Raw genomic sequence first — 12,891 nt, 5'->3', positions numbered from 1 at the left:
CGTGGACACCCGCACCCTGGAAAAATCTATGGTGTACAAATATGCCTTAGAATTTTCCTGCCATTCATCAGCGCAGGGTGCGCATTGATTGTAGGCAGGCTATTATAGCTAACGATAAAGTACATGGAAGATATACTATATTGGACTGTAGTATTCAGGTTACATTGCCGTGTTGGCACTTTGCGATAAATAAGTGGCTTTGGGGTTGCAGTTTGGGCACTCAGTCTCTAAAAGGTTCACCATCACTGTTCTAGGTTCTTCAAAGTAGCCACCTTCTGCTTTGATTACTGCTTTGCACACTCTTGGCATTCTCTTGATGAGCTTCAAGAGGTAGTCACCTGAAATGGTCTTCCAACAGTCTTGAAGGAGTTCCCAGAGATGCTTAGCACTTGTTGGCCCTTTTGCCTTCACAGCCTGGAGGTGTGTTTGGGGTCATTGTCCTGTTGAAAAATAAATGATGGTCCAACTAAACGCAAACCGGATGGAATAGCATGCTGCTGCAAGATGCTGTGGTAGCCATGCTGGTTCAGTATGCCTTCAATTTTGAATAAATCCCCAACAGTGTCACCAGCAAAGCACCCCCACACCATCACACCTCCTCCTCCATGCTTCACGGTGGGAACCAGGCATGTAGAGTCCATCCGTTCACCTTTTCTGCGTCGCACAAAGACACGGTGGTTGGAACCAAAGATCTCAAATTTGGACTTATCAGACCAAAGCCCAGATTTCCACTGGTCTAATGTCCATTCCTTGTGTTCTTTAGCCCAAACAAGTCTCTTCTGCTTGTTGCCTGTCCTTAGCAGTGGTTCCCTAGCAGATATTCTACCATGAAGACCTGATTCCCACAGTCTCCTCTTAACAGTTGTTCTAGAGATGTGTCTGCTGCTAGAACTCTGTGTGGAATTGACCTGGTCTCTAATCTGAGCTGCTGTTAACCTGCGATTTCTGAGGCTGGTGACTCGGATGAACTTATCCTCTGCAGCAGAGGTGACTCTTGGTTTTCCTTTCCTGGGGCGGTCCGCATGTGAGACAGTTTCTTTGTAGCGCTTGATGGTTTTTGTGACTGCACTTGGGGACACTTTCAAAGTTTTCCCAATTTTTCAGACTGACTGACCTTCATTTCTTAAAGTAATGATGGCCACTGTTTTTTCTTTACTTAGCTGCTTTTTTCTTGCCATAATACAAATTCTAACAGTCTATTCAGTAGGACTATCAGCTGCGTATCCACCTGACTTCTCCACAACGCAACTGATGGCCCCAACCCCATTTATAAGGCAAGAAATCCAACTTATTAAACCTGACAGGGCACACCTGTGAAGTGAAAACCATTTCAGGTGACTACCTCTTGAAGCTCATCAAGAGAATGCCAAGAGTGTGCAAAGCAGTAATCAAAGCAAAAGGTGGCTACTTTGAAGAACCTAGAATATGACATATTTTCAGTTGTTTCACACTTTTTTGTTTTGTATATAATTCCACATGTGTTAATTCATAGTTTTGATGCCTTCAGTGTGAATCTACAATTTTCATAGTCATGAAAATAAAGAAAACTCTTTGAATGAGAAGGTGTGTCCAAACTTTTGGTCTGTACTGTATATATATATATATACCCGGACACTTCTTCTGTGAAGCCATGCATACATCTAAGAACATCTGGGTTGTTGTTATGGCATTCTTTAACCTCTTCGCGAATCGGCACCGAGGTCTAAAATGTTGGTCTTAGTAAATGACCTCCTATATTCTTATGGAACATAGAAGGACAGAGAATGCTGCACACTGCACCCGGCTCACCTGATCCTTGCAGGGGGAGCAGGAGCACACCAGGGGGCACACGCTTGTTCAGATGCCGTGGTCACATTGGACCTCAGTATCTGAAGGATTACGCAGACATTAGTCCCAGGTGTCTGCTGTTTAAAACAGCAAGCACCCAGTGGCTATGGCGCCTGCTCTACTCGTGAGCAGGCACCATTTTTAATCTCCCAGCCAGTGTCATACATGTACGGCACTGGTCAGGAAGGGGTTAAAGGTGATCTGTCATTAGATTGAGTCTATTGAGCTAATCACATCTGCACCACTACGATGGTTCCTAGGCTGGTTTTCTTGAAGTTCATAATAAGTTCATAAGTGTATTTTTATTTTAAAATGAATATCTGCAAACATAGATGTCCCTTGCACACATGAATATCTCCAGATTATCTGTCTCTTTTGATGATATTATGTGATGGAATATTCAAAGTCTTCACAATTTTATGTTGAGGAACATTTTTCTGAAATTGTTTGACAATTTTTAGATTATTATTTTTTTTTTTACCTTTGCCCATCTTTGCTTCTGAGAGACTGCCTTTCTGGCATGCCCTTTTTATACCCAGTCATGTGACTCACTTGTAAATTGCCCCTCCGTTTTTAAGATATGTTGCTACAATCAAGTTTTAAGTTAGTTTATCTTTTTCATGAATTGGTAAAATATATCACTTTTAACATCTGATATATGTTCTAGTGTGAATAAAATGTAGGTCTATGAGATTTGCAAATCATTGCATTCTGTTTTTATTTACATTTAACACAGCGTCCCAACTTTTTTGGAGTTGTAGTTGTCAGTAGGATGATATGATACTTTGTTAATACTATAGGGAATATTGGGCAGGCAATAACATAGGTTGAGTAAAAACCATCAATTTACCCTAAATTATCTTTTATGGTTGCTGAGTAACATTGCCTGATCAGCATTACTTTAACTGTTTACTATATCAAGGGGTTATATGGTTAAAGCTTGCTTAACATTATTGTTACTTCAGTCGAAGTACATCAGTATGGCTAACCATGACATATTTGATGTCTAGTCATAAATAAGTGAGAGAACTATGGTGGTCAGTATGGTGGTCAGTATTTTATAAGAATCATGACTAATCTAACAAATATGGAAGCTCAAAGTAAAATAGTTTTCACCATGATTGATAATTGGGTTGAAGAACACTAGGCTGATGATACATGGACCTCATCCTTCAGGTAAAGTAGAATACCACTGAGGACAAAGATGCAAGATGAAAATTGAACACATGTAACAGCTTTTCCTTACTCTTGAATTTTGGTTAGTATGATTGAGCTTTTTGAATTATTACGAGCAACAGGAATCTCTTGCCTGTTTCTCACTAACTTTTTTCAGTCATTTTATATGCGACTGTCTTATTCCTGAATACGGTTTTGTTATCAGTTTGCTTAGACTGGTATTTCTTGTAAAGGGCTTTTTATTGTTATGTCATTAAATACCTTTAGCTTCTGTGGCTCTTTTCCAGGTATATCAAATGCTATGTGCAGCTGTTACCAGAATCTAGAAGCTTAGTTGGCTTTGTTTGAGTGCATCCTGAGATTTTTTGATTAAACGGCTTTGTTGTTGTCTGTATTGTAGTTGTGTTTGTTTTGGGGCCTGCATTTAGTTTGCTGTTTTGTCATTTTCTTGGTCTCTAGTTTAGTTTGGAATCAGTTTCTGAGAAGTTTAATTCCTCTTACCTCTGTTCGTTGCTTTCAATCTGCATGCAATTGCCATGAGAGAGAGAGAGAGAGAGAGAGAGAGAGAAAGAACCATTGATTAGAACTTTAATAAAAGGGACTGATATAGGTGAATTCAAGGTCTGCATTTTTGTATACAGCCGGCCTTGTTACAATTGTGGTTGTTGAGAGTTGGTATTTTCTTATGACCTGCATTTTAAATGTCATTGAAACCTACATTTCTGAGGTCTATTAGGAAGTGCATTATTTGGGATAAGTGCAAAGCCCATTATGTCAAACACCACTATATAAAACTTTAGAATTTATTTATAGACTGTTGAAAAAGTGTCTTATTCTAAAGAATAATTTTTTGCTTCACTAACTAAATTCCACCTTCTAGATCTAGGAAACAGATCCTAGTTTTGTAGTATGTGACTAGGAGTAGACTTACATTGACGATGATTGATCCAATTATCTGGGTTCAGTGTTTGTAGAAGTGCTTGTTTCCGATAATTGGCCTGTGTAAGGTGATGACCCGATGAACAAGCAAATGCTCTTTGATTGGATAATCCTGGCTGTTGCCTAAAAAAAAATTCAAACAGAGATCTACTGTCCAGAAACAATGATGTTCTATGGGGATAAGTGATCTCTGTCGCGATTGCTTGTTCTCATACATTAGAGGTGAATGCTACACCTAAATGCAGTCCTAATCTCCAATGATGATCAGGCAATTATTGGAAACCTTTGGTTTGTTCTCGATAATTGCCTGGCACATTGGTCCATGTGAAAAGACCTTTAGGTGGAGTGACAATTTTCCCTTTAGTTTACCTATGTTGCTCATACACTAGCTTATACTGTAACTGAACAAGACATCACTTAATAATGATTAGGAAATAAACTTCTTGTGTAGCAGGCCATTTCAGAAGATACTCAATGTGGAATTTGCCCCTGTGGCCAATAGTCTTGTTATTGGTTTATTTCTGTGGTAAGAGATCATCATTCAAAGCCACATGCAGTATGAGTGCATAATACAAAGAGTATGGGGGAGATTTATCAAACTGGTATAAAGTAGAACTGGCTTAGTTGTCCTTAGCAACCAATCAGATTCCACCTTTCATGTTTCACAGCTCCTTTGGAAACTGAAAGGTGGAATCTGATTGGTTGCTATGGGCAACTAAGCCAGTTCTACTTTACACCAGTTTGATAAATGTCCCCCTATGTGTATATAGTTATTTATTTCAGAGGTCCTTACACGCATTGCTAATGACACAGACGTGGAAACTGTCAGTAGAGGGTCCTATTCAAGAATAGTTGAGTATATCGTCTACTGACATATATATGGACTACTGTACTTACCTGACTGAAATTGGTTGGGATTTTACATTGGTTTACCTTACTTTAACACACTTGTGATGTTGCATCAGATTATAGAGAAAATGTGATCTGAAAATTCTGATAAGGTCCGGTGCATTGATAACGATACACCAGGAGTACCATGGATTACTATACACGTTGCATCAGATTATGTGACTGAAGCTAGTTTGGCTGTCAAAACAATAAAAGTAGTTGTGATGCCTTTTAAGATGTCAGAGCAGCTTTTCTGACTAGAATCCTCTGGAGCTTATCTGACTGATGTATGTGAACACCTCATGTACTGTCAAATCCCACTTGTGATGTCACATCTGCTGCTCTAAGTGAAACCACTTATAATGTGACAGTTACTAAAGTTACTAGCCACTGTAGTTTGTTATAACATTGTACATTTAATTGTATTTTCCAGAACCAAGCCAATGAAATATTTTTTTCAACTCACATGTCAGTGTGTGATGTCAAGCTCGTGTATGCCATAGAGATAGAGGGCAATACCAGTGTTAAATTAGCAATCTGTTCAGAATTATTCAATCAAAACATATGAATATGAAAGATAACAGTGATGACACAAGAAGCTTAGGCACGGAAAACCATATTGTAAAGCAATCACTTTCTAGAAGGGGTCATCTTAGAAGGTGCAGAGTAATAGATTAGCCAGATGTTTCTTTTGTATATTCTGCATGAGTAACTCCCATTTTTTTTTTACAACGGAAAAACTGTCACAGTGAAATGCGAAAATAGTTTTTCATTGTTTAAGAATGTATGGAGTGTGTCCTAATATACAGGGAGTGCAGAATTATTAGGCAAATGAGTATTTTGACCACATCATCCTCTTTATGCATGTTGTCTTACTCCAAGCTGTATAGGCTCGAAAGCCTACTACCAATTAAGCATATTAGGTGATGTGCATCTCTGTAATGAGAAGGGGTGTGGTCTAATGACATCAACACCCTATATCAGGTGTGCATAATTATTAGGCAACTTCCTTTCCTTTGGCAAAATGGGTCAAAAGAAGGACTTGACAGGCTCAGAAAAGTCAAAAATAGTGAGATATCTTGCAGAGGGATGCAGCACTCTTAAAATTGCAAAGCTTCTGAAGCGTGATCATCGAACAATCAAGCGTTTCATTCAAAATAGTCAACAGGGTCGCAAGAAGTGTGTGGAAAAACCAAGGCGCAAAATAACTGCCCATGAACTGAGAAAAGTCAAGCGTGCAGCTGCCAAGATGCCACTTGCCACCAGTTTGGCCATATTTCAGAGCTGCAACATCACTGGAGTGCCCAAAAGCACAAGGTGTGCAATACTCAGAGACATGGCCAAGGTAAGAAAGGCTGAAAGACGACCACCACTGAACGAGACACACAAGCTGAAACGTCAAGACTGGGCCAAGAAATATCTCAAGACTGATTTTTCTAAGGTTTTATCGACTGATGAAATGAGAGTGAGTCTTGATGGGCCAGATGGATGGGCCCGTGGCTGGATTGGTAAAGGGCAGAGAGCTCCAGTCCGATTCAGATGCCAGCAAGGTGGAGGTGGAGTACTGGTTTGGGCTGGTATCATCAAAGATGAGCTTGTGGGGCCTTTTCGGGTTGAGGATGGAGTCAAGCTCAACTCCCAGTCCTACTGCCAGTTTCTGGAAGACACCTTCTTCAAGCAGTGGTACAGGAAGAAGTCTGCATCCTTCAAGAAAAACATGATTTTCATGCAGGACAATGCTCCATCACACACGTCCAAGTACTCCACAGCGTGGCTGGCAAGAAAGGGTATAAAAGAAGAAAATCTAATGACATGGCCTCCTTGTTCACCTGATATGAACCCCATTGAGAACCTGTGGTCCATCATCAAATGTGAGATTTACAAGGAGGGAAAACAGTACACCTCTCTGAACAGTGTCTGGGAGGCTGTGGTTGCTGCTGCACGCAATGTTGATGGTGAACAGATCAAAACACTGACAGAATCCATGGATGGCAGGCTTTTGAGTGTCCTTGCAAAGAAAGGTGGCTATATTGGTCACTGATTTGTTTTTGTTTTGTTTTTGAATGTCAGAAATGTATATTTGTGAATGTTGAGATGTTATATTGGTTTCACTGGTAAAAATAAATAATTGAAATGGGTATATATTTGTTTTTTGTTAAGTTGCCTAATAATTATGCACAGTAATAGTCACCTGCACACACAGATATCCCCCTAAAATAGCTAAAACTAAAAACAAACTAAAAACTACTTCCAAAAATATTCAGCTTTGATATTAATGAGTTTTTTGGGTTCATTGAGAACATGGTTGTTGTTCAATAATAAAATTAATCCTCAAAAATACAACTTGCCTAATAATTCTGCACTCCCTGTACACAGCCTTCAGCCACTATGTTAAATGCACCTGCCTAAGAGTGCTGCCACAGGTTGTGGCTGTGCTGTGTTTGGTATGTGGCGAAAGACACATTACAAAAGGCATGCGGTTCTTGCAACAACATACCTGTGGTTGACTTAAATTACATTACTGTAATTCTATTTTGTAAGGCTACTTTCACACTGGCATTTTGGCTTTCCATTTATGAGATCCGTTCAGGGCTCTCACAAGCGGTCCAAAACGGATCAGTTTTGCCCTAATGCATTCTGAATGGAAAAGGATCCGCTCAGAATGCATCAGTTTGCCTCCGTTCAGTCACTATTTCGCTCTGGAGGCGGACACCAAAACGCTGCCTGTAGCCTTTTGCTGTCCGCTTGACCAAACTGATCCGTCCTGGCATACAATGTAAGTCAATGGGGACGGATCCGTTTTCTCTGACACAATCTGGCACAATAGAAAACGGATACGTCTCCCATTGACTTTCAATAAAGTTCATGACGGATGCGTCTTGGCTATCTTACAGATAATACAAACGGATCCGTTCATGACGGATGCATGTGGTTGTATTATTGTAACTGATCCGTTTTTGCAGATCCATGACGAATCTGCCCAAAACGTGAGTGTGAAAGTAGCCTAATTAATATTATTCAGTTTTTCTGTGTACTTTCTCTTGATAAGTGTGGTGACAAAAATCTCAGGGGACTTTAATGCCTATGCATATATGAGTGAAGGTATGTTATGGTCAGAGAAACATGGCTGACAAGAATATGCAGGGTGGCCCAAGAAAAGTAGCCCACCTCCAAATCAAACTGCCTAATAGTAAATGTGTCTTGGGCTTTATGCACACAACCATATGTATTTTGCGGTCCGCAAAAAACGGATCCGCAAAAAATACGGATGACATCCGTGTGCATTCCGTATTTTGCAGAATGGAACAGCTGGCCCCTAATAGAACAGTCCTATCCTTGTCCGTAATGCGGACAATAATAGGACATGTTCTATTTTTTTGCGGAACGGAAATACGGACATACGGAAACGGAATGCACACAGAGTACCATTGAAATGAATGATTCCATATACAGTCCGCAAAAAAAAAGGAACGGACACGGAATGAAAAGAACGTTCATATGCATGAGGCCTTAGTTGTCCATAGCAACCAATAGGAGCTCAGCTGAGCTCTGATTGGTTTCTATGGGCAACTAAGACTGATTTATTATTCAGTTTGATAAAAGTGGCTTATTGTGTGAGAAAAATGGTGCTCTCCCTGGAACAGAGAATAGTGATTATGGAAGGCTATGTTCTAAGCAGATCGATTAAGGAACCCAAGAAATGCCAACAAGTACCCAAGAAATCTCTGAAGCTGAAACCGTACCAAATAACATGTATGCAGGAACTGAATGAGTCTGACAAATCTCAACACGTAAATTACTGGACTTGGTTGCTGACTATGATTGCTGACAAACATATGGACCCATTGCTGTACTTCATGGCGGGTGAAGCTTGGTTTCATTTATTAGGTTGCATAAATTCCTCTAATACGAGATTCTGGTCTTCTGAAAATCCCAATTTGACTCACGAAACATCACTTCACGACCAGAAAATTGGCGTTTGGTGCGCAGTGTCAGAAACACAAATAGTGGGTCCAATTTCTTCAAATCAACAGTGAATACTGCAATTTACCTGGACATCTTTGAACAGTTTGACAACCAAATAGCACCAGAAGAAACAATGTCCTCCTTTTTCCAACAAGATTGGGGAACATGCCACACCTCATGGAACTCACTGGCACAGGTTCCTGAACTGTGAGCTAACTGTGAGCAAGGGGTGATGGCCACCACGTTCCCCAGACTTGTCTACATGAGATTTCTATCTATGGTGAAATTTTAAACAGAAGGTGTCCGGTAACAATCCACATCCTCTGGATGAACTCAAGGAAAACATCACAAACACTATCCGCAGCATCACTGCTGAAGAGCTGCAAGCACTATCAGCCAACATAATCAGATGTGCCCAAAGATGCATAGTTGTGCCCAAGTCCAGCATCTTTTGTGAGTTGTGGGTAATAAAAAAAAAACACAATCCACTTGCTCATTCATCTTGTCATACTATCGCTGGAGGTGGGCTACTGTTTTCTGGGCCACCCTGTATAAATATCTCACCTTTTTTAGATTGGTGACAGGTCCTTTTTATTAAAGACAAACAGGAACGGCTTTCAAAGAATCCGCATATTGGTGTGTTTTAATCTTTTTACTCAATATGATGCTATAATTTATATAGATCTCTTCACAAAATGCAGTTAAGATATAATAGAAATAATACAAATGCAGATAGACTCAAATGACAATGTCACATAGTATAGGTCCCAGAATAAAAATATTCAAAAGTATCAATCTTGCTCTTAGATAATGTATGTATGATGTGACTTTGATACTGATCTATAATACAGCTCCCATAGCCAATATGGGCCTATACCACCAATTTTATATAGGTTCCATAACGCATGGATTCTTTGTAAGGTCATAAAAAGAAGCAGACTTCATGGGCTATATCCATGATGGCTAGCCTCCGGCACTCCAGCTGTGGTAAAACTACGACTCCCAAGATGCCCTCTTGTTTGGCTGTTCTCAGAACTCTATAGAAATAAATGGAGCATGCTGGGAGTCATAGTTTCACCACAGCTGAAGTGCTGAGGTTAGCCATTTTTTTTTGCTGTAATTGATATTTGCCAGTCCGAAGGCTGAAATACTTTCTCCATAAATACCGAGAAATCCTAATATTTATAGCATTATACTTCAGAATATGCACTTATCAGTCCTAATATTTTGCGTTTGCATGTTCAAGTTTTATGATGCCTTTTTGAAGCCAAAACCAGATGTGGATCATAAAGGGAAAGTAAGTATAAAAGGTAGATACTATGTCAGCTTTTTTTTTATCCACTCCTGGTTTTAGCTTCAAAAACTGTTTAAGAAAACCTGAACATGAAAATCCAACCTTAATTATAAATTACATTTTCTTAATGATTTGGTGTTATCAGTGGAAATGGTTAACGTATACATGTCAGAGTTCTTCAGTTGATCATTCCCCAGATGTAAGATCTTTATGAATGACACATACGGTGTATCAGTGTATACAGTCTGTCTTTGCTGAAGGCCGTATCTATCTATGTAGGTTTGTATCTATCTACTTGCATAAATACAGATGTTAAGATTTTTTTTTTTCCTTTATAGCTTGAAGAATGGGCATTCCATTTATCAGGAGTAGGTCTTATTCCTCAACCTATGGAACCAGCAAGCCTTAGCACCACTGTTGGAAGCCTTGCCTCTATCAACATTTCCTTTAAGAACCCTACAAATGAGAATGTTCTTGTTGATGTTATCCTAACAGGTAACATTACTTTTTACAAAACTATAATGGATTCATTTAATTAAATCCTGCCCACAGTAGCAAAAGGTTAGACATATAATAATGAGAGTGAAAATGAATGTTCTTCACTATTTAATAATGATGAATATCTCAATACATTCACTGTCTGAAAATCATAATGAAAATTAATAGCGAAGAAATAGAAAAAGTTCTCATCACAGCACTCTGGGTTCCTTAAGGTTAAAGGACATTATCATTGGCAGCTAGACTCAGAAGCTGCACATTTATTAGTTACCATAATTGTATTGGCTTTTCACTTGTCATTAATGATGAAAAAGTGGATGTAACACTGATTTATGGAGAGTTGGTGTACTTCATCCGTTTATTGGTAATTTATAGTGTGCAGTGTTGTATATACAGTATACTGCCTGGATGTCACATAGTACTTTGGAGCTACTTAATTTCAGAATGGCACTCAGCTGTATAGAGTAATTGTTAATTTGATTCCAGTTAACCCATTAGTGACTGCTCATTTGTTATTTTTTTTTTTTACAACAGTCAAGGGGCTGTTATGCTATATTTATGGCACTGCTTTAAAAGCCAGGGTCTCCCCTTCTGGGTGTGGTGGGGTCTCAGATGCCTAATGACAACTTTGCTCTGGCTTTAACCTGGATTGGAGGAACCTTTGATTGGGGTTGCCAACCTGAATATTTATTTTCTCTAGACAACTTATCCAAAAATCACAACCAACATTTTTTGGGGAAAGCCATAATGAATTATAAAGATTATGAATAATATATTCATTAGGTCAGATACTGATATGTACTTCTTACCATCATTTGATATGAGCTGTTAACCCCTTCCAGACATGGTTTACTTTCCTGACTTGGACATATTTTGCAAATCTGATGTGTCACTTTATGTGGTAATAACTTCTGAATTCTTTTACTTAACCAACACATACTTAGAATTTTTTCGCATGATACATCATATTTCATGTTAATGTTAAATTTGAGTTGATATGTTTTACCTTTATTTATTAAAAAAAATGGCTGTTTTCTGAATTTAAATTCCTGTCTTTTAAGACAGATAATGATACTTCATAAAATAGTTAACATTCACTATATGTATAATATGTCACCATATGCCTAATTTATATTGGCATCATTTTGTAAATTCAAAAAGTATAGGTTAGAGAGGGCTCACCTACTAGTCAAGAATGGTATGGGTGCTCCTGCAAGAGGATTCACCCACTCCTCTAAAATTTATGACAAGAAATATAAAATAGTAGGGCACACCAGCACTTGGATTACACACGGAGAGTTTGGATATAACAATCTATGTTTATTGTAACACATAAAACTATCTATTCCGACATATTATAATGCATAGCTAAAATCTATAAAATACATAGATACAATGGGTATATAAAATATAAAAATATATAATAAAACAAAATAAAATAAAATAAAAATTCCCTATATTTGACCAGTGGGTCAGAGTCTTTTGAAACAAATGATAAAGTGCTTCACATGCTCGGCGTAATGTATTGTTGCTGCAGAGTCAGTATGATAATAAATTCACTATTAATAGTAGAATAGATTATATAGGTCGCAGTTGTTTTACTCACTGTTTAAACACTGCCGATTTGATTGTAACACTGGTGGCGTCCCACGAGTGATACTATTCTCGATAAGTTGCGGTGTAATAGGAATTTCCACCGAGTCTATGTGAATATCAGGTCCGGGATCTTCAGTGATGTATAAAGCTGTGCTGTCGCAGAGGCCGCTCAATGGTATCTTTATGCTGCGCTATTTCTTTGTATCACGCAAGCTATAGAGTCACCAGATGCGCTTCTCATGAATTGCCGACAGGTATCCAGCTTTCCTTTAAGAAGGTATATTCTCACCGATCCCTTGGCTGTTGGTTCCTTTTCTTTAAGCGCTTAAATCTTCTGATTCTGAATCCCATGAAATAAGACACAGAATCAGAAGATTTAAGCGCTTAAAGAAAAGGAACCAACAGCCAAGGGATCGGTGAGAATATACCTTCTTAAAGGAAAGCTGGATACCTGTCGGCAATTCATGAGAAGCGCATCTGGTGACTCTATAGCTTGCGTGATACAAAGAAATAGCGCAGCATAAAGATACCATTGAGCGGCCTCTGCGACAGCACAGCTTTATACATCACTGAAGATCCCGGACCTGATATTCACATAGACTCGGTGGAAATTCCTATTACACCGCAACTTATCGAGAATAGTATCACTCGTGGGACGCCACCAGTGTTACAATCAAATCGGCAGTGTTTAAACAGTGAGTAAAACA

The 12,891-nt window shown here is 38.9% G+C and overlaps 1 protein-coding gene across 1 annotated transcript in view; it reads left to right on the top strand.

Moving 5' to 3' along the window:
* Positions 1 to 12,891, top strand: part of CFAP47 (cilia and flagella associated protein 47) — a 465,875-nt gene that overhangs the window by 363,707 nt on the left and 89,277 nt on the right. The window contains exon 50 of the mRNA XM_044285568.1: positions 10,429 to 10,585. Coding sequence (XP_044141503.1) covers positions 10,429 to 10,585 — 157 coding nt within the window. The remainder of the gene's footprint in view (positions 1 to 10,428; positions 10,586 to 12,891) is intronic.

The sequence above is a fragment of the Bufo gargarizans genome, chromosome 3 (assembly GCF_014858855.1).
Source record: "Bufo gargarizans isolate SCDJY-AF-19 chromosome 3, ASM1485885v1, whole genome shotgun sequence".
Taxonomy (NCBI): domain Eukaryota; kingdom Metazoa; phylum Chordata; class Amphibia; order Anura; family Bufonidae; genus Bufo; species Bufo gargarizans.
Note: the sequence above shows the minus strand (reverse complement) of the source record. Positions and strands in the feature narration are given on the sequence as shown.